This window comes from Silene latifolia, chromosome 10 (assembly GCF_048544455.1).
Source record: "Silene latifolia isolate original U9 population chromosome 10, ASM4854445v1, whole genome shotgun sequence".
Taxonomy (NCBI): Eukaryota; Viridiplantae; Streptophyta; class Magnoliopsida; order Caryophyllales; family Caryophyllaceae; genus Silene; species Silene latifolia.
The window spans coordinates 35,551,552-35,574,296 of NC_133535.1; the positions used below are offsets into that span (position 1 = coordinate 35,551,552).

The following is a 22,745-nucleotide window of genomic DNA, read 5'->3' on the forward strand; positions in this document are numbered from 1 at the left end:
TTCGAGACTTACCTAGACTTGTGTGCCATCGTAGCTGTAGTGACCCGATCATCCTAGCTCCTTTTTATCATTAGTTTACATATATTTTTGTTATTTGCTCTTTTATTTCCGCATTTAGACTTAGATTCTTTCCATATCAAAACCCCCACAATTGTTACCTCTGTGAGACCAAATAAAAACAACTATAACTCCCCCGCCTCTCGTGGTTCGACCACGTTACCACTAGCCTAGGTTAGTTTTAATAGGAATTATAAATCTTATTTTTGGTACTCACAACGACGGGTATCAAATTTTGGCGCCGTTGCCGGGGAGGCAGCGCTAGTTGTAGTTGTTTTTCATTTTAGTCTATTTTTTCGCCTCAAGGGAAGACTGAGTACCTTGAGGCAGTTCTTACCATCTTCTTTAGTGTTGTTTTGTTAGGTCCTACAGTCCTATCTCAAAGACTTGAAGGATCCACACATGTTCCATTCTCGGAGCAAGCAGGTTCCATTTTGTGGGAGATGCGGTGGAGCGGGACACACACCTGATGCATGCGGGCACCCTAAGGAGAAGATGATCGCTTTTCATCAACTTCAGCTCGACAATTCGTATAATTACGCTCCTACTTCACCGCATCAACCATATGAGCCTCCAAATGAAGCCCCACCACCATCCACTCCGTCACAAAGAAGAGTTGAAAAACGAAGTTGCGAGTTGACGAGTCTAGTGCACCGCTTATGGTGGAGGTACGAAAAGCAATGCGGCGAATCGGGTCTTAATCGCTAAGGTCGATATCTCATATTGCAACATTGGATCAAAATGCAAATGAGATACCGAGTCAATTTCACTTTCTAAATCAGCGTATTGAGACCGTACATGCAATGACGCTGAGGAGCGGGTCCGCTCTTGATGGACCTAAGAAAGCCGCTGGAAAAGGAAAGAAGAAAAAGGGCGAGAAGAAGACGGACAAAGAGCGATTCCGGCCGATCGACCGCATCACCTAGTCGATCGACCACTCCGCGATCCTCGATACCTTCCGATCTCTCTCGTTCATTCTCGAAAAGAAGAAATCGGGTCGATCGACCGACCACACTGGTCGATCGACTGATGATGCTGCTGATAATGAGCCAATTCGCCCTCCAATGCCAGATAACTTGAGGGATTTCCTGTTTCGGGATGAGACGACTCCGGAATTATTGAGGCAAGACCCGAGTGCTGATGGGTCCGTTCCAATTCCAAAGTATGATCCTACGATGGTTAATGGTTCATTCCTGAGACGGTCTGAAGATGGGTCAAGTTACAACAAAGACAAAGTAGTGGATTTTCGGCCTAAGTCCACTGATGCCAGTGTGAGAGACCTAGAAGAGAGGGCAAAGCTACTTCGACAAATTTCCCCTTATCCAGAGAGACTAGTGCCGACCAAAGATGAGGTAACATTTGATAAATTTAAAGATGTCGTGCGTAGTCTTAATGTGCAAATTCCTTTCTTAGAGCTAGTTAATCAAGTACCTGCATATATGAAGTTTATGAGACAATTGCTAGCTAAGAAGAGGTCTTTGAATGTTGTGGAGTCAGTGCATTTAACTGAAGAGTCTAGTTCGTACTTAACGCACACTGCTACTCATAAACCGTCCGACCTGTAGTTTCTCTGTCCCCTGCAATATTGGTACCTTCTCAATCGAGAAGGCATTATGTGATTTAGGGGCTAGTGTCAGTGTTATTCCTTTGAGTCTGGCTAAGAAGTTGAGATTGACTAGATTTGCCATTACCGACATGACTGTGCAAATGGCTGACCGTTCTGCAGTTCAGCCAGTAGGGGTCTTAGAGAATGTGCATGTTCAAATTGAAAAGTTCTTTTTTCCTGTTGACTTTGTTGTTTTGGATATTCCTGAAGATGTCAACACCCCAATTATTTTGGGAAGACCGTTTTTGCACACTGCTGGTGCAATAATTGATGTAGGGGAAAGAACTTTGAGATTTAAGGTAGGGAAGCACTCTATTATGTTTGCCCAGTCCCTTAGGAAGAAAGACCCCATGTGGCCCATGACCTGTAATATGATTTCTGAAAAGAAATCTTATTTTGTGCTTTCTGACATTCCCACTTCCTTACCTGTACCTATTCATGTCATGACACCTCCGCCCCAGATTGGGAGCAAATTGGAGGAAGATTCTTCTATTTTAACTGTTGCAGGAACCGGTTTGGGGAAGGAAGAACCGCTCGCTGCTTCAGCTGCGAAGGAGCCCATTGTTCAGAGAGGCGGTTTGGGATGTCTTAGCTATGCAACAGACGAGGAGCCAGATGAGGAGCCCAAGAAGAAGGAGCCAGTCAAAATCTCGGAGTCGGATATTGAGTGTGAGAAACTAGAAGATGATGGCCATGCCTGGGAAGATGCTAGAGATGACCCATTGAGTATTCCAAATCGGAGTAGAGTGGAGTCCAACCGAGATGAGCACTGCATGAAGCTACTTCATGTAGGCAAAAGCCTTGGTCGGAGATTTTTCGCAGCTTCGTTGATCTATTTATTGCTTTTAGACTTTTTATCGTTTTTCGTGTGCGCGAGACTTCGCTTTTATTTGTGTTTGCTTAAGATTTAAGACCTTTAGAATTTACATTTGGGTTTTGCGCAATTTTGGGCGCGTTATTATGTGCTTTTGCAGGTTGAAGACCATATTAGCTCTCTTTATTGAGCTAATTAGACGAAATCAGAAAGTTACTAGCGATTATTGCGCCGATCGATCGCTAGTATGGTCGATCGACGAGCCGCGATCTCCAGAGCTTCGTTCTGTTCACCGGGTCGATCGATCGGGTGATGTGGTCGATCGACCAAGTTCGCTCTTTGTACCTATTTTTGATCATTCCCCTGCTGTGTTTGATCGATTTGCGGAGTCAAGGGAGTATTCCCTTCACTTTATTCTCCGCTTAATTTCCGATTTCTTCTGTTTTTATTTTTGCACATAATTGCCGCTTCATTATTGTTTTCTCGGTTTTACACGCCGTATCTTTTGTTTGTCTTTTCAGGTACCTATTGGTAGCACTGCTGGCTACTGAAACCTCCTAGCTCACGCTGGTTTGGGGAGGTTTCCTTTGCTGCGCTTAAAGTCTTGTGAGTTCCCAAGTCTTTACTTTATGTCATTGTGTTTTATTTATTTTTTCTCGCAAATTCCCGTTTCTCTTTTCTTTCATTACATGATTTTGCACAATGGGGACATTGTGCGATTTGGTTTGGGGAAGGGTTTTGCGTCGCATATCATTTGCTTGCATTCACGTTTACATTTTGTTTTGCATTGTTGTTTCATTTCTTATATATACAGAAAATTCAAAAAAAAAAATTTGAAAATTTTTAAAAAAAATTCAAAAAAATGCACGTTTATTTTAGCATTTAGGTTGAGTCGGAACGGTAGTATTTCAACGATGATTTAGCATTTGCATCTGTTTTTGCCTAAGCCTTGCTAATTGACATGTTATTAGTAGAATCATTTGCATAGTCTACGAGTTTTCGTTAAATTATTTGCTGAGCTTGAGACTTGACTTTGAAAATTGGCAAGCTACATCATATTTTCTGAGTTTTAAAGCCTTATATAACTGGTGTCATTCATGACCAGTTCATTTAGGAATGTGAGTAGTTACTCCTTATGAGACATGTCACATAAATGTGCATAAATATGAATTTGATCTACTTAATACCTGTATGCATTCGGTTTGTGGTTTGTTGACACATGTGGTAGAGGTTTCCCTTTTCTTATTTTGCCCATGAACCCCTCATAGCCAAATTTAGCCTCTTTTGTCCCATAAACTACAGTCTAAAATTAGCCTACCTTATCCGAGCTAGTACTTGTATTTTTGGGAATGTTTTATTGCGATTTGGTTATATGCTCATTTTGGGATGATGATGGACAAAAAGAATGAAGGAGGAAAAGAATTGGAAAAGTTGAAAGAAAAACAGAAAGAAAAAGAGAAAAAAGAAGAAAAATGATTTGAAAAAGAAAAAAAAAGAAACGAGTGTTGTACTGTATAATCCGGTCGATCGACTGCTCCCTATGGTCGATCGACTGCATCCCGAGAAAAAAAGAAAGTTCGAAAAAATCACATGTTGCAATTATTATGATTTGGTGATTTCCACTCCCATATTATCGTTTATATTCTTTGGGGAGTCAATTTTATGGAGATTGTGAGTTTTGTGCCTTGAATTGGCACCGTCTTGTAACATTTACATTGAGTTTGAAGTTGGGATTCGCTTATAGTTTGGATTGTAGTTACTAGCTTGGCTTATTACTCCTCATATCCAAATTCATTTTAGCCCCTTCTTACCCTTTACCTCACATATCCATATTTACCTCGGCATGTGTCATGGTCATCTGTTTGGTTGGAATGCATATGTACGGTTGTAGAGATTACTTTCATATTATATTGCAGGCATGTTCTTATAGGTCGTAGTTAGGTGAGAGTCTTTACAAAATGAATTCTTTCTATCCTCTTATATTTTCACCTTGTTCTTATTTGTGTGATATGAGCGACCCGTGAGAGTCCAATTTGATAAGTCTCTATGGTTGACGGTTCAGCAGTTTTTAATGACTTCATAACTCGTTTGCATGATTCATTTGCTAATTGATTGTTGGTTCTTGCATTAAACTGGTTTAGGCTTTACAGTTTGCATTTCGCTCTGAGTTTGAACTCGTTCCATTAGGTCTTCAGATCGAGTCTAGTTCTTGCTTGGGGACAAGCAAGGTTTGGTTTGGGGATATTTGATGCGTGTCTAAAATATGATGTTTCACACTTTATTCTACACGCATTTCAGAGCTCAAATGTGCAATATATGCCATTATTTCCCTATTTTCCTCTACTTTTGTGTTTTTGTCTATTATTGCAGAAATATGAAGAATTGAGCGGAAATCGAGCCGAATCCGTCCCTAAGTAATTAACATTGCATTTTACATGAAGTATTGACTCGAGGAATGAGCTTGGTGCGCGTTTCAAGGCCTAAAGATAGCAAAAGCATGGGTGCGTACGAGTTTAACAAGCAAAGAAGTGCTTCTCGACATTGCAGCCTGCTTCAGATGGCTATATCTTGAGTTCTAGACCTGATAATCGAGTGATTCTAATTGGAGGTGAAAGCTTATCCTCTTAGCTTTCCAACGCCGTGTAGAACGCCTGATTTGACCAAGGAACGAAGAAATGGCAGCTGTTTTAAGATCGGTGCGCGATGCAGAATTCGTCAGAATGCAATTCTGTACAGCGCTGTTGGTCGATCGACTGGTCCAAGTGGTCGATCGACCACCCCATGGGTTCCAGTAGCTACTGTTCGCTGCTACTTAGTCGATCGATTGATGCTTATGGTCGATCGACTGAACAACGGGTCTGATGCGCAAATTAAGAGATCGAGATTAGAAGCCCAATTGTAATTAGGTTTTCGAGTAGGGTTTTACGTGACTCTCTTATTTAACGTAACCCCTGCCTACCTTTTAATCATTCATTCATTAGCTTAGTTTAGATCTGAATTCATTCGCTACATTAGTTTACTTTGTCAAATTGATTCTTTAATAAAGTTCTTTGCTACGGATTCAATTCTGGCCTTTTGCTTCGGTAATTACCATTCTTTTATTTACCGTTTTGCTTTGTTAGATTTATTCTTGCTAGATAGAATCCCAAAGCCCTAGTTATAGTTTAATGCGAGTTTATCCATTCAATATTTCAATTATGCAATTCTCTATGCTTGTGATCAATTTAGTTTTCGTTATTAATTCCTTTATGTCTGGCTAAATACCTTTGCTAGGATGTAGGCGAACTTAGCGAAGATGGCATACGAATAGGTGACCCCGCATTAGGGTTTGGTCGATCGACTGGCTTAACTAGTCGATCGACTGAGCCTGTTGGTCGATCGACTGGGGTAGCTGGTCGATCGACTGACTTCGTGTTTTGATTTGCTTCGTTTGAATCGTTAAGTGCAATATCTATCAATGAGACCTAGCGGAGACTTGTTAGATGCTTAGTTTTGACCAACCCGTAGATCGAAAGATAGGGAAGGACTTAGATTAACGATTTAAGACGGCTAGATTGCTAGATCGAAAGATAATGTAATTTAGCTTGCATTAAGAATCATTAGTCAAGAACGAGAGTTAGTATTAATGAGACTTAGGGATTAGTAGCATAGGCCGAGAGGTAGTTACTAATTAACATGGACCGAGAGGACTTGTTTTCCCCATCACCCACGACTGTATTTCGAGACTTACCTAGACTTGTGTGCCATCGTAGCTGTAGTGACCCGATCATCCTAGCTCCTTTTTATCATTAGTTTACATATATTTTTGTTATTTGCTCTTTTATTTCCGCATTTAGACTTAGATTCTTTCCATATCAAAACCCCCACAATTGTTACCGGTAGACTGAAATAAAAACAACTATAACTCCCCCGCCTCTCTGTGGTTCGACCCTGTTACCACTAGCCTAGGTTAGTTTTAATAGGAATTATAAATCTTATTTTTGGTACTCACAACGACGGGTATCAGTATTCATGATATCAAAATATGGAACAAAGCTCTCTTAGGAAAATATGTGTGGTGGCTTGCTAATAAAAAAGATCACTTATGGGTTCGATGGGTTAATCATGTTTATATGAAGAATGTTGATTGGATTGATTACATGGCTCCTGCAGACTGCAGTTGGTCATTGAAAAAGATTACTCATATTATGAACATCTTTAAGCAAGCCTATGTTGGTAAGAAATGGTTGGGTAAGGACATTCAGTACAATGTTGTAGATGGGTATGACTGGTTGAGAGAGGCTCAGGCTAAGGTTCCCTGGAGGTTTTTATGCTGGAATTCTCTCAATATTCCAAAATGCTCTTTCATTTGTTGGGAGTATATGCACGAAAGACTGCCTACTAGGGATAGGCTCTTCAGAATGAACCTGCTGACTGATATTTCTTGTCCAGTTTGTCAGCTTCATTCTGAAAGTCATTCTCATTTGCTATATGACTGTGATTATGCTAAAGTTTGTGTGAAGATGCTGCAGCAACAACTTCAGATTACCTTCAGGCTCAAAGACTTGGTGACTTGGTATTCCTCTAGAAGAGTTACTAAATTGCAAAGGAAGTATGTTGGCTCTTGTCATGTCTCTTTACTATACTGGCTGTGGAGAGTTCGCAATGAGGCTTGGAAGGAGCAGGTAGTGAGAAGTCCAAAGATGATTGTCAAGCACATTCTAGCTGATGTCAAAGCTCGTTTCCTGAAGATGAATGATAGTGCTTTACTGGCCAGGGACAGAGCATGGTTTCAGCTTCTTTAGAGTGTTTGTATAATCTTTTTGTTTGCCTATTCTTTTGTACATCCCTATAAGTCAGATTGTAAAAACTGCATAATTCTTTTGTCCCCTTGATGATTAATATACTTAACCTTTCCCCCCCAAAAAAGTTCTAGGATTCACAAATAAGTAAAATAAACATCATAAGTGAGGATCAACTATTCATGACCAAGTAATAACAAAACAAAAGTAAAGGATTTAAAGTAAGGGGCCGGGTGACCAAATAGCAGACTGAGGGATCTGACCTTGTCGATATGGCTACCATCAACTGGAGTGTAATGGGACTTTATGTATTGACCCCAAATAATGGGGTTGCTTTCTCGATGAAAAGTCTACATGTCACAAAAAGGCAATTTGTGCAATTTTAGAAACAAAACAACTTTAAGAACGCAAAATACTTGAATATCAACATCTAAAGGATTTGAAACTGACATATACTGTCGTTGGCAAGTAGAGTACATTTGTTCTACCGAGTGTGCACTTAATTCCAAACATATCAAAGACCTACAAAATTAAATTTGTTAGGAAACATAGACATCGAGTGACATGATTTTATGAAACGTGAACAAAATGAAACAGGTTGAGTGGCGTGAACAAAATGAAACATGGGCAGAAAAAGGAAAATAATACTCAGGTTACTTACCTGATCCATAATAAGGCCACGCGCTCCAAGGGTCTGCAAAGCATCTCTTGTGACTTCCATCCACGGAGTAGACACCATAACCTCTCTTCATTATTGATAAAATGCAATTAGTAGATATATCTATTACAATAAAAAAAAATCAAAAAATCAAAGCAAAAATCTGACATTACTGTTGATCTTTCTTTGATCTCCTTCGAACACAATTCACCAATTCCATCTCAGTGTATCGAGGCCACTCCTGTGCATGTTTTTGTACTCTTTCTCTGGATAGGTTCTCAGAACATGTAGTAATTTGATCGCACACCCTCAACCTCTTACTGGCAGATGGTTTACCGAGGCCGAAAATAATTGGTGTATCAATGGCCATATGATGATCACTGTTCCCTACCACAGGAGGAGTGGAAGTAGCAGGAGTAGCTAGAACAATAACAGTGGGTAGAGTGGGCTCAATGACAGTGGGCTCATTGACAGAGGGCTCAATAATAAGATTATGATGATCATCCGCTACCACTGTGGGCTCATTGACGGGAGGGACATCATCAATAACAGTATTATGAGAGGCAGATAAACCATGCAACATAGGAGTTCGCTCAGAATGGTCAGGTTCATCAGGTTGAATATAAGACGTTGAAGTACCAGGAGTAGCTAGAACAATAACGGTGGGGTGAGTGGGCTCAATAATAAGATTATGATGATCATCCGCTACCACTGTGATCTAATTAACGGGAGGGACATCATCAATAGCAGTATTATGAGAGGGAGATAAACCATGCAATATAGGAGTTCGCTTAGAATGGTCAGGTTCATCAGGTTGAATACAAGACGTTGAAGGTCCAGGTTGAGATAACAAATGGCCATCAAGTGGTGATACGTGCAATTTATATAGACTTTTTAGACTTTCATTGCACGCATTTCTATGCCCTTTTGTATCGTTATGTATTGCAAATTGCCCCGAATTGGCTACTTTAGTTTGTTTTGCCTTTATTGCAGAATTGGACCTGAAGTAGCGGAATCGACCTTTATTCGTCCCATTTAGCAAGCATTGTAAGGAGACAGAAACATTGGAGCAAGAGTTGTGCCTCGGGGTGTGTGAAGGATGGTCTATGAAGCTGCAAGGACGTAATTGAAGCTGATGCATGGGATATCCACTCGATCGAGTGGAATTATGTGTCGATCGAGTGGTTTGGCTGGAACAGGAGGTTGATCGACTGGTTCATCTTACTCGATCGAAATGTGCTTATTGGGAGTTACTCGATCAAGGAGCTGAAGTGATCGATCGAGTACATTTGCTAGAGAAGACCTCGATCGAGTAGTATGAAATCACTCGTTCGAGGGGTTTGCTATGATACGCGGGTTTAATTAAGCCCGTGATAGATGATTTTGTTAAGTTTTACGCTCCCCTATATATGGGAGTCGTAATTAGGTTAATAAACATACTTTACAACTCTTAATACCTTTTACTACTTAATCTCAAACCTTTGCTCTTTGCTTTGAGGATTGTTCTCTACGCCGGATTCTTTAAGATTGTAATCATTCTTCTCTCCTTAATCTTAATACTTTGTTTTGCATTAATTTCTTGTTCTTTCATTATTATTCTTATCCTTGTCTTATTTATGCTTGATTATCATCGTTTCATCATGTACTCCATTAGCACATCTTTTGTTGTTATTGTTAATTACATTAAGAACATGAGTAGCTAATTCTCTTTATGTTAGGTCTAGGGAATCCATGGTAGGATTGTGACGATGTAGCGAATAAACTAGATAATTTACATGTGAGAATCTGTCCCCATTGCAATATAACTGTAACACCTATTTAGTTGAGTGCACGCTTCTAAATTACATTAATTTGGTTAACTTTGTTCCTGGATTAGAAGATTGGAATAAACATACCTGCTATGAACAGTAGACTACCCTAATGAGGCCGGAAGTTAAGTTAGTGGAATTCTAGTGTGGATAGCGGACCGGAAGGACCTTTCCCATGCCCTTCTCACAGTAGGTTGTCTAGGTTATTTGCAACTGAGTCGATAGACTGCCATGGTGAACCGAAATCCTGATATACTTTCTCTTATTTGATCACTCTTATCATATTCTCTCACTTTTACTGCTCTTACCTTATTTCTCTTGACTTTAAACCTTCAGTAGTTTAGAAAATCAAATTAAAAACCCCCATTTGTGACCTAGATAGACGGACTATAGATAGATATCTTGCGTCCCTATGGAGATCGACCCTACTTATCACTAGCTTCTGTTAGTATATTTAGGTTTTATTTTGGGTACAAAAACGACCGTATTAAATTTTGGCGCCGTTGCCGGGGAGGCGGCGTATTTCTATTTGTTTAATTTTAGTTTGTCTTTTGTCTCAGGGAACTTTAGTTCCTTGAGACTGTTCTCATGTTACTTACCATCAGGTTCCCGTAGGATGAGAACGAGTCTTTTGGTACATATATAGACAGGTTCGAGGAATGGCTCAGTACAATAAATCGTGGAAATTTGTCTGCTCTCCAGATTTGTTTGTCTATTATCCAGGGTATAAATGGCCCTACACGAGCATACCTCAACTCAATAGGTAGGGGAGACTTCCGTGGGAAACCTGTCAACGAGGTTTTGGAATTCTTTGACTGGTGTGCCATTGAGAGCATTAAACCCACTTTCTCACTTCAGTCAGACATGGATGAGAGAGTGGGTGAGACCATAGAAGCTGTTTTAAAGAATGAAAAAGTTATTGACGGAAACATAGAGGAGGAGACCATATGCTCAGTTGATAACCCCTTCTTTGAGGATAATCTAGAACCCCTCTATGAAAGCTTTACTAACAGTGAGCCACATGAGGAAGACTTGACAGACTCCTTAGAGAACCCCTTTTGTGACGAGTCTTGCGATAAGGAGAGTGAGGATGTGCAATTAGAAGCTTTTGAGGTCAAATGAGATATATATGATGATATATTAGATGTGTTTATTATGGGAGATCTCGTTGAAACATTTGACTTTACCACCCCTTGTATTTGGGATGACTACCTACCTTCTCCTATTACACACTTGACTCCTCCACCTTACATAGAAATTCCATTAAGTTGAGACGGTCTCTAACTTTGATATTATATGCTCAGATTTTATTTTGGTGCTACTTATGCTTTTGTGTAGCACATGCGCAGATTTATGATAAGCTTTTAAGGGCCTTGAGCGCCTACTTTCACCCACACTTAGTTGAAGATTGCTAATTAGTGGCACACTGGCCACATCCTCCCATTCGTTTCTACTGGTTTGGGGAGGTCCTTCTTATATACATTGTAAGTTTCCTTTCTTATGCTTTACTTTATTTTTATTCAACTCATTCATATATCCCTTTCCTTTATATTTTACACTGCTGATGGTTGTTTGCTAAACACAATGAGGGCATTGTGTGATTTGGTTTGGGGAGGGTATGCATCTGTCTGTTTGCATCCATCTGCATTTTTACTGCATTTCTGTTTGCATGTTTATTGCATGTTCGCATGCATTGTTTTTCCTTTTCCGCTATAAAAAATCAAAAAAATTGAAAATTTTTAAAAATTACAAAAACATGTTCTTCTTTTGCATATTAGGTCGAGTCGGAATGGTTAGATAACAATGATGAAATTGCGTTTGTGCTTTATTTTTCGCCTGAGCCTTGCTTTGCCAATCTTGTACGGTCATTGCATAATTTTCGAGTTTGTGATCAACTTTTCTGAACAAATAGACTTGACTTAATATCGGCAATCTACTCAAAATTTCTAAGGAATTAGAGCCTTATAAACTGATGAAATTCATGATCAGTTTCATAATAGGATGAGAGTAGTACTCCTTATAAGACGTGTAACATCAATTTGCATAAACATGATTTTTGTCTCTTAGTACCTATATGCATTCGGGTTAGCGGCGGTGTCACATGTGGAGAGGCATCCTTTTTCTTCTTATTCTATCCTTGAGCTTTACATTAGCCAAATTGACTTGTTTTGACCCAAATGTTAACTACAATCCTAAATTAGCCTATCCTAGTCAAGCTAGTTTATTTGTTAATTATGGGTATGTGTTATCCGTCCGTTTGGTATTTGCATTTGATAATGAGAAGAGGGTTGAATTGAGCCGAAAGAAAAAGAGTTGAAAAAAAAGTCAGCAAGAAAAACGAAATGAAAAAAAAAGATCAAAAAAAAGAAAAAAAATGAACGGCTGAAAAAGAAGAAAAAGAGAAGGACGAAATTGTGTTGACTTTCACTCCCATGGTTGTCTTTATATATTATGGGGAGTCGTGTTTTGATGGTATGAGTGAGTTTATGCCACGTTGGCATTGTTTTATTCTTTTAAGTTGGGTTTATGAGGCGGATGAGTTTACTATTTGGTTGCGTTTGATACTAGCTTGGCTCTTATCTCCACACTTCCAAAAATGTTTTGCCCCTTTTTACCCAATTACCTCACTTCACCATATTTGTAAGTCCTCGACATGTGGTTTGGTCCTGTTTGGTTGGAATGCATATGTACGTCGGTAGAGATAACTATCATGTTAGATTGCATGCATGTTCTTATAGTTGCAGTTAGGTGAGCGGCTACATTTCTTTCTATCTTACACTATATACTCACCATGTTCTTTAACGAGTGATGAGTGACCCGTGAGAGTCCTATATATACGAGTCTTGTAAGTTTGAAGGTTCAGTAAGTTGTTTCATACGTATAACTCGTTTGCAATTGATTTCGTACATTGGTTTTGGCTGCTTGCATTAAATTGGTTTGGGCGTGTAAAGCACAGTTAGCTCCGAGATTGTCTACCGTTCCATTAGTTGTTTCTGTCCTTAGTCTTTGCTTGCTTGGGGACAAGCAAGGGTTTGGTTTGGGGAGGTTTGATGCGTACAATTTACATACGATATTTCCCTTCATTTAGCACGCATTTTCATGGTTTATTACGACCATACACTATTATTTTCTCCCATTTATCGCTACTGGGTGAGTTGTGTGTGTAACACCCGCGAATTTTCTATTTTGGCAATTATAATTTAATTAACCGTTTCATTGTCTTATTTATATTTTAATTATTTAATTTAATTAATTTCATTATTAAACATGATTTTTATAAATATTATATTTTTAAAGCTTAAGTTATACAAAATAAATATTTTGGTCGGATAATAATGATAATAATAATAATATCTCCCGTCTTGAGTTATAGTGGGCTTGAGACGAAAATTCTAGCAGAAACCGACTCAATTTGAGTTGTTGGGCTTTTTATAACTTATGGGCCTTTTCTCCTTCTCTTTTCTTTTCATAAAACCCTCACCTAACACCTCACAACTTCATCTCCCTCTTCATTTTTCTGAAATTCATCTTCAACAACCCTCACCATTTTTATACATCTATCTTACAAATCTTCAAAACACCATAATTTGCTCAATTCTTATCCGATTCAAGTGATTTTCGCGTCTATCTCTTCCTCTCATCGCCCTCCTTCTTTCTAGGTAAGAAAAGATCCGACTTTCCTCCATTATTGGGGCTGTCGAGCCATCCTCTATATGGTACCCTTTTTCTAGTTTCGATTTTTAGTCCTATTTTGTGTTTTCTTTTGTTTAGGAGAAAGGTGAGTTGGCCCGGAAGTGGATCCTTGCTTGTGAGACGATTACATTAGAGATTAAGAGCAAAAAGGTAACGGTGATGGGTTACTCGACATTATGTCAAATTTGTGTGTTTATATTTTGTAGTTTGTTCATATGTATGTTAAAGTTTGAATCTTTTCTTGTTTCACATGTATGTTGTTGAATGAGTTTGTATGAACAACCATCTCATGGTTGGTTGAAGAGTTTTAAGCATGTTGTTACATTGATTTTCAATTGGGTAAAGTTGTGATGTTTGGATGAATTAATTGTTTGATTTTGGGTCAAAATCTTGTGCTTGAATCCATCAAGATGTGTGACAATTACATTCTTGTGGTTTCTATTAGGTATTATTGTGTTAACATGTATATTTAAGAGGAATTTGGGATGAAAAATTGGTAGGAATCGACTTTCGGAAAGGGTAGGAAATTGTCGTGCAAACAGTCCGGTGGCAGGGGAACACCGCAGGCTCCGCACCCACCGCAGCTCCGGCCACTATCGCAGGCTGCGGTTTAAGCCTGACCAGTTTTCGTAAAATGGCCATAACTTCTTCGTTACTTGTTTGTTTGAGGCTTATGACCTACCGTTAGAACCGTAAGAGGATAAGCTATCACCTCCAACTGGTTTCACCTCATTATCATGTATAGAACTCAAGTTATGACCGTTTGAAGTTGACCCTTGTTGTAGTCGAGTACTAAACTTGTTGTTATAGATTGGGTTTTGAGTTTCTTGTTGGGTATGCATCTTAACTTTGGTTCTAATGCTTGTGTATGATGTGTTGAGACTCTTTTATCATGGGAGTACTTGATATTTGTTATACTCTTATACTTATACATGCTTCACATGAATTGTTTACGTTATGTTTGTGCAATCATTGTTACTCGTACTTGTGACCGGAGCGTGACGGTTTACATTGTGTGACTACTCGACATTCCTTATTTATTTGCCCTTGGCCATTGGGTCACGATTATGTGCCATTGTTTCCGAGTTGGGCTGTCTTCCTTCCGCCTCTTCGGACCTTGGGGTACGGATAGGTACCATGGTTCCGATTTGGGGTTACTCGACCTTGGGGCACGGCTAGGTGTCATGGATCGAGTCTTGGATACGATTTGGGATTGTATGTCGAATCGGGTGTCGTCCATCCCGAGAGTCTCGGCGATTTAGACTAGGACCGTATTATGATCGTCGTCCTACCAGGAGGTTGGAGTCTAGAGGTTTGTCTTGTTTTGAGTCAATCCTTTGTAAATGTCTTGCTTGTTACGGTCATTGGCGTGTTCTTATATACGAGAGTGCACGTCTTCTATAACTATTTGTGAGAGTCTTGGTCCTATCGGATACTAGTGGTGAGATGCAAGCCCCTAGTTGCGATATGATCGCCGGGATTGATGTTCCCATCCGTTCTTATGGTGAGATGTAAGCCATAAGTATGAATGTGACATTAGTAGCCACGTCCCGTGCTATGGTTGTTAAGAGGTTTTCAAAGGAATGGCTATTGGTTTCCATCCATGTATTTTCTATTCAATTGATCCGTTGTTTACCTTCTTCATATGATTCGATGCCTAATCTCATATCCATGTTTTGGTTACCTTGAATGCATGTTTAATATAATGTACCATGCCTATCTCATTAAGAATGCAATATGCCTATCTCGTTATGATTATCGTTATATTCCCTTGTCCATATTATTCAAGTATGATGCATGATCAATATGTTTAATTAAGTTCTTGCTTATGTGCATTTTGACATATTGTGGCTGGGAGAACCCTGAGTTACTCCCCACTGACTGTGGCGTTCATGTTTACATGAATGACAGGTTTGTGATGCAGATTATGGGGAAGACGTGTGAGCTAGCGAGAACGTTGAACCTTGGACCTTAGTTATAGGTTGCTTAGACTCACCTATCGTTAGACTTGTGTTTATTCGTGGGATATATTTTCCCCAACGCACTTGTTTTAAATTGTAAAACTTAATTATCTTTCTTTTCATTTTGTTTGATCACTTATGGTGGATTTCACACTTTAAACTTTAAAGGTTTTAAAAATCTCGTAATTTCCGCTTTAAATTTGATGCCCTATCGAGGGGTGTCACAGTTGGTATCAGAGCATATGTTGCTCCCGACGCACACACGTGTACCCCGAATTTAAATGTGAACTTGACCTTGAATAATGAATGAAAGATGGGTAGACTTAAGGACCTAAGGTGGTAGTCTGTAGTGTGTTTGCTCTTTGTTAGGTTCTAACATGTCTGTTGATTGTCCTTTAATAATTTGTGTGCCCTTGGATCAATAACCGTAAACTTACCAATGTGGTGATCAAGATTTGGTGCCTATTGCTGAGGATTGAAGATTTGTTCAACATTTGAAGAATGCTTCTACTTCCTCAAAGATGTTTCTCATTTCTTTGTGTATCTTGCCTTATTCTTTATCTCTTGGTGCTTATCCTTCTTCTAAACTCTCTTCTGTTTTGCTTGGAAGCTACTCCTATACCCCATAACTTGTTCCTTGTTCCTTGCTTATCCTCCCTTAACGCCTTTTGATAATACTCTTTCTTTTGAGGAATGTTGACCTTGGTTGGAAATTTGACCTTTGAGGAGATTGTTTGTGGTTGACTCTTAATCCTGGTTTGGAGAGGATTTGATGTTGGAAAGACTTAGGTAGTGAGATGAGACATACTTAATGATTCTTAGACCTAAATCCTTGGTAAAGTGAGTAATCTTGATTGGTGGCATTATTTATGTTGTCAAGTGTGAGTTGCATTTGTTACTAAGGTTATAGAACTTGGCTTGTTGTTTATGGGTGAGATTTGAAAACCTTGGGAAGTGTAGTGAGACGTGCCTTGGGATACTAATGCTTAGTACTTGACTTAAAATGGATGAAACTGAATGGTGGATTTGAGGATGTAGGATTTATTAAGTAAGTCGAGTTTGTGAATGGCTTTCGTAATCACTTTAGATATGAGAGTTTGATAATGTACATGTGACCATATGAGAAATGCTAATTGTGGGATTATTAGTTGGTTTTAGTGAGTGATATCGATTACCACCTGAGGTATGGTATGAGAGTGAGACTAAGGTACATCATTGGAAAGTTTTAGCATTTGTTTTAGTAACTAGAAAGGATAATGGTATGTTGATGACCATAATGGATTGGTGATGTGATTTGATATTAGCTGACCCTTGGGGGTTCTTGAGTTGAGAGAGACTTAGTATTGAGAAGTCTTTGTTAACCCTATGGTTTTAGGAACATTGAGGCTGTGTCAAGTACTTGAGGTAAATGGGTGCTTTTATACTGGAGTGGTAGATTTGCTTTAGAGAAATCCTAATATGTGATAGGATAGGTGAACAATGAATCTAACAAATGTATCAACCCTTAAGTGAGCGTTTATTTTTACCTTGATCACCATAGAGGTGTAATCCTTTAAGAGAGACTTGCATATAAGGAATGAGATGAATTGCCTTGACCCTTGTTTTGGAATTTGGTCGTTTTGTTATGATGGTACGATATCCTAATAGGTGTGACCTTGTTAGAGAGAACCTTAAGTCTTAGGAAGCGTATGGGTTAAGCCCCGAAATCCCCTTCGTGTCTTTAATCATCTTCCTTCCCTTCGTTCATACCTTGATTAGATTTAATTCTTAAGTATAAAAGTTACTTGTCGTTTCCTTGCCTTGAATACCTCTCTAATTCTAATATCTCTCGTTGGCGTTAACTAGTTATCTTTATTAGTTGACTCGTTTAATCTCACACCTCGTCATGTTCATGTATCCCTTTGAAATTTCCTATCATTTCTTGACCTAGTTATTACCCTTTGTTTCTTTAGTGGAGTGATGGCTTTGTTGGCTACGTTGTAGAGTGAGTGAGATGCCCTTGAGGATTCTTTGCAAACCTTGATTTCGTCAAAATTGGATTAGTGGCACTTGAGTTGAGTTGGGTAGGAAAAATTGTATGACAATCTATTTACTTTTGGTTGGTGGTCTTTAAGATTTGGGGAATGTGATCATTTAGGCTTGTGAATTCGGGTGTGAATAAGATTTTGGTTTGGAGTGTTAGAAAGTATAAAGACCTGGAGATTTTGACCTTTGATTTAGGATTTTACCATAGTGAGAACTCCTAGTAGTCGATAGTTGGTTATGTGTGTAACTCTTTTAGTAGTTTTGATATTTCATGGAAATCGTTTATAGATGATTTATATTTGAGAGTTATGGAATCACAATTGTGATGGAGTGACTTGACCCACGGGGTAGCATAGGAGTAAATTGTGAGTATTTTGAGGAAATTTTTGGGAGTTATGTGGTTATGAGTTTAGTGGTTAGGAAGTTTTCGGAACCGTTTAGGGTGACTTTGTTGTTCGAGATTTAAGTATCTAGTGTTTCCTTGTTGCCTAACTTCCCGTCCTCTTTGACCATAAGTGTTTCCGTTCATACCTCTCTCCCTCGTTTATGCTTGCTCCTCCTTTAGAATTTGATGCTACCTTATGGAATTCAATCTTTGATAGCCTGGTAGATTCGATTTCAACTCTTCTCCTAGGAAGTTTATCCTATCTCTTTGTTGGTTAAGTTTGAACCCTCTTAGCGTATCTTGTTTTCATGATATCTAAGTTACTTTTCAATTCATAAAATTTCTAAACGTTTCAAACTACCATTTTTGGTTCGTCGTTAAAGGTTTATGTTACTTTTACTAAACCCTACCTATTTTAAGAGTTCAAAAATGAAAATTTGATTTAGTTATTCTTTTGTCCTACGAGTATAACTCCTTTTTATTGATTTTTAATTGCTAAACCCGAGTTACTTTTAACTTTGCTCAATTTCTAGCTAGCTTTGGTCTACTTATGATTTCGTTGTCAAAAGTTTAATATTATATTTTCAGGAATTTGACTTCCTTTTTAATTTAGAAATGAAGCCTCTACTTCTATTTTGACCTTTGCAAAAGAAAATTTGAGTGAATTGCCTTCTCTTTTGATTTTGACGTTGATCGGATGTTAGAACTCGTTATTTGAAACGTTTAATAACTTGTTCTGCGCTTGTCGGCGAATGATTTTTGTTTTAAATTTGTCTTAGACTTGGAAAGTTAGCGTTCTTGTGTGCACGACAAGAGCAATTTCGTTCCATGAATGAGACTTATACTTTTGAAAACTCTTCATCAATGTCTTTGAAAGTATTTTGATTTTTGATTTATACAAATGATTTGCTTTTGACCATATCTTTGATTTGGAATGTGATGTTCTTGAATGCGCAACGAGAGCATTTTCGTTCCTTTGATGAGAATCGTTTGGTTTTAAAATTTTAATTGAGACTTCTGAAAGGATTTTGATTCTTACGATAAGTAACCTTTTGAATGTTTTGGTTACCGAATTCAAATTCCGCTTTTATTTTATACGACATTTCATTTCCATTTTCAAGTTTCGAGGACGAAACTTTTTAAAAGATGGGGTGATTGTAACACCCGCGAATTTTCTATTTTGGCAATTATAATTTAATTAACCGTTTCATTGTCTTATTTATATTTTAATTATTTAATTTAATTAATTTCATTATTAAACATGATTTTTATAAATATTATATTTTTAAAGCTTAAGTTATACAAAATAAATATTTTGGTCGGATAATAATGATAATAATAATAATATCTCCCGTCTTGAGTTATAGTGGGCTTGAGACGAAAATTCTAGCGGAAACCGACTCAATTTGAGTTGTTGGGCTTTTTATAACTTATGGGCCTTTTCTCCTTCTCTTTTCTTTTCAAAAACCTCACCTAACACCTCACAACTTCATCTCCCTCTTCATTTTTCTGAAATTCATCTTCAACAACCCTCACCATTTTTATACATCTATCTTACAAATCTTCAAAACACCATAATTTGCTCAATTCTTATCCGATTCAAGTGATTTTCGCGTCTATCTCTTCCTCTCATCGCCCTCCTTCTTTCTAGGTAAGAAAAGATCCAACTTTCCTCCATTATTGGGGCTGTCGAGCCATCCTCTATATGGTACCCTTTTTCTAGTTTCGATTTTTAGTCCTATTTTGTGTTTTCTTATGTTTAGGAGAAAGGTGAGTTGGCCCTAAGTGGATTCTTGCTTGTGAGACGATTACATTAGAGATTAAGAGCAAAAAGGTAACGGTGATGGGTTACTCGACATTATGTCAAATTTGTGTGTTTATATTTTGTAGTTTGTTCATATGTATGTTAAAGTTTGAATCTTTTCTTGTTTCACATGTATGTTGTTGAATGAGTTTGTATGAACAACCATCTCATGGTTGGTTGAAGAGTTTTAAGCATGTTGTTACATTGATTTTCAATTGGGTAAAGTTGTGATGTTTGGATGAATTAATTGTTTGATTTTGGGTCAAAATCTTGTGCTTGAATCCATCAAGATGTGTGACAATTACATTCTTGTGGTTTCTATTAGGTATTATTGTGTTAACATGTATATTTAAGAGGAATTTGGGATGAAAAATTGGTAGGAATCGACTTTCGGAAAGGGTAGGAAATTGTCGTGCAAACAGTCCGGTGGCAGGGGAAAACCGCAGGCTCCGGCACCCACCGCAGCTCCCGGCACCCACCGCAGCTCCGCCACTATCGCAGGCTGCGGTTTAAGCCTGACCAGTTTTCGTAAAATGGCCATAACTTCTTCGTTACTTGTTTGTTTGAGGCTTATGACCTACCGTTAGAACCGTAAGAGGATAAGCTATCACCTCCAACTGGTTTCACCTCATTATCATGTATAGAACTCAAGTTATGACCGTTTGAAGTTGACCCTTGTTGTAGTCGAGTACTAAACTTGTTGTTATAGATTGGGTTTTGAGTTTCTTGTTGGGTATGCATCTTAACTTTGGTTCTAATGCTTGTGTATGATGTGTTGAGACTCTTTTATCATGGGAGTACTTGATATTTGTTATACTCTTACACTTATACATGCTTCACATGAATTGTTTACGTTATGTTTGTGCAATCATTGTTACTCGTACTTGTGACCGGAGCGTGACGGTTTACATTGTGTGACTACTCGACATTCCTTATTTATTTGCCCTCGGCCATTGGGTCACGATTATGTGCCATTGTTTCCGAGTTGGGCTGTCTTCCTTCCGCCTCTTCGGACCTTGGGGTACGGATAGGTACCATGGTTCCGATTTGGGGTTACTCGACCTTGGGGCACGGCTAGGTGTCATGGATCGAGTCTTGGATACGATTTGGGATTGTATGTCGACTCGGGTGTCGTCCATCCCGAGAGTCGGGCCAGATTTAGACTAGGACCGTATTATGATCGTCGTCCTACCAGGAGGTTGGAGTCTAGAGGTTTGTCTTGTTTTGAGTCAATCCTTTGTAAATGTCTTGCTTGTTACGGTCATTGGCGTGTTCTTATATACGAGAGTGCACGTCTTCTATAACTATTTGTGAGAGTCTTGGTCCTATCGGATACTAGTGGTGAGATGCAAGCCCCTAGTTGCGATATGATCGCCGGGATTGATGTTCCCATCCGTTCTTATGGTGAGATGTAAGCCATAAGTATGAATGTGACATTAGTAGCCACGTCCCGTGCTATGGTTGTTAAGAGGTTTTCAAAGGAATGGCTATTGGTTTCCATCCATGTATTTTCTATTCAATTGATCCGTTGTTTACCTTCTTCATATGATTCGATGCCTAATCTCATATCCATGTTTTGGTTACCTTGAATGCATGTTTAATATAATGTACCATGCCTATCTCATTAAGAATGCAATATGCCTATCTCGTTATGATTATCGTTATATTCCCTTGTCCATATTATTCAAGTATGATGCATGATCAATATGTTTAATTAAGTTCTTGCTTATGTGCATTTTGACATATTGTGGCTGGGAGAACCCTGAGTGACTCCCCACTGACTGTGGCGTTCATGTTTACATGAATGACAGGTTTGTGATGCAGATTATGGGGAAGACGTGTGAGCTAGCGAGAACGTTGAACCTTGGACCTTAGTTATAGGTTGCTTAGACTCACCTATCGTTAGACTTGTGTTTATTCGTGGGATATCTTTTCCCCAACGCACTTGTTTTAAATTGTAAAACTTAATTATCTTTCTTTTCATTTTGTTTGATCACTTATGGTGGATTTCACACTTTAAACTTTAAAGGTTTTAAAAATCTCGTAATTTCCGCTTTAAATTTGATGCCCTATCGAGGGGTGTCACAGTGTGACTTGTGCAGGTTTTAGGTCCGAATGTGAGATTATGAGCCAAAACCCATTAATTAAGGAAGGAGATGAGTCCGTGTTCGACCTTGTGTTGGAAGCTGTAGACGGACGACCGGTGAAAAGTTGATGTGTCGATCGACAGGACAGGTGTGTCGATCGACAGAGGAAGATGGTCCATCGACATATATGCCATCGTCACAGGAAGATTTGTTTTTGGAGCTATTGATCGATCGTTATTGAATTAGTGTTTGTGTTGATCGACAGGGTCCAAGTGTGTCGATCGACAGGGTTCAAGTGTGTCGATTGACGGAGAGTTAGTGTCGATCAACAGATGCTTCGTTGGTCGGTTTAGCTCGTGCTTGGGCTTTTAGTTATTTATTTGTTTTATCTTTTGGGACTTGGTATAAAAACAATAGAAAGACAATTCATTAGGTTATCTTTTATTCTACCTTTGGCTGCTAAAAACGGAACTAGGTAATAATTCTCTACAACTTTTAGATCTAGAATTTCTCCTTTTTTCTCTATTGACTCAGCCTCTGAAGCAGCCACAAGTTTGTGATAAAACAGTGGGAAGGGGACCTTGACTGGGACATCAGGAGTGCTAAGAGCTATGGCAGACTCTGACTCCGACTCAGACTCAGATTCTTCTTCACTTCCCTCTTTGAACATAGGGCCTTCTCCAGTTGTAATCTTGAGAATGCAACCTTGACGATCGGTCCACTTGACAGTTTTCCTCCAGCCCTATGTAGCTTTCTCTGGGCCAGTATCAGAGATTAAGGTGGTGGGGTCAAACTGGTTGTCCTTTAGAGGCATGTTGATGATGTCCTCATAGTCGAGGTGCTTGATGTTGTCTTCTCCGAAGAGAAGAGTGACAACTTGTCCGTCGAGGCATGGGGACGACTTGGACTCAGTTGATGCAGCTTCGGTGTTGTCGGGGATGAAGTAGTAGTCTTGGAAGACTTCCACACCCGGGTGCCTGACCTTGTCCACAGAGTCATAAATCGGCTCAGGAAAACTGTGGTAGAGCTCAGACTCTCCCTCGAGGACAAAGTATCCGTTGAGGTT

The 22,745-nt window shown here is 38.9% G+C and overlaps 1 protein-coding gene and 2 long non-coding RNA genes across 3 annotated transcripts; all 3 read left to right on the forward strand.

Moving 5' to 3' along the window:
* Positions 1 to 6,589: 6,589 nt before the first annotated feature.
* LOC141607433 (uncharacterized) lies at positions 6,590 to 7,261 on the forward strand. Its single transcript, XM_074426781.1, has one exon. The coding sequence runs from the start codon at positions 6,590 to 6,592 to the stop codon at positions 7,259 to 7,261; it is 672 nt and encodes a 223-aa protein (XP_074282882.1).
* Positions 7,262 to 13,171: 5,910 nt separating this feature from the next.
* LOC141608934 (uncharacterized) lies at positions 13,172 to 15,439 on the forward strand. Its single transcript, XR_012527073.1, has 3 exons — positions 13,172 to 13,383; positions 13,496 to 13,567; positions 15,329 to 15,439. It is a non-coding gene; the product is annotated as an uncharacterized LOC141608934 (long non-coding RNA).
* A 4,133-nt stretch (positions 15,440 to 19,572) lies between these two features.
* LOC141608935 (uncharacterized) lies at positions 19,573 to 21,575 on the forward strand. The gene is made up of 2 exons (XR_012527074.1): positions 19,573 to 19,622; positions 21,404 to 21,575. It is a non-coding gene; the product is annotated as an uncharacterized LOC141608935 (long non-coding RNA).
* Positions 21,576 to 22,745: the final 1,170 nt, after the last annotated feature.

Coding starts and splice junctions, on each gene's coding strand:
- LOC141607433 (XM_074426781.1), top strand. CDS start 6,590: ATGAAGAATGTTGATTGGATTGATTACATGGCTCCTGCAGACTGCAGT.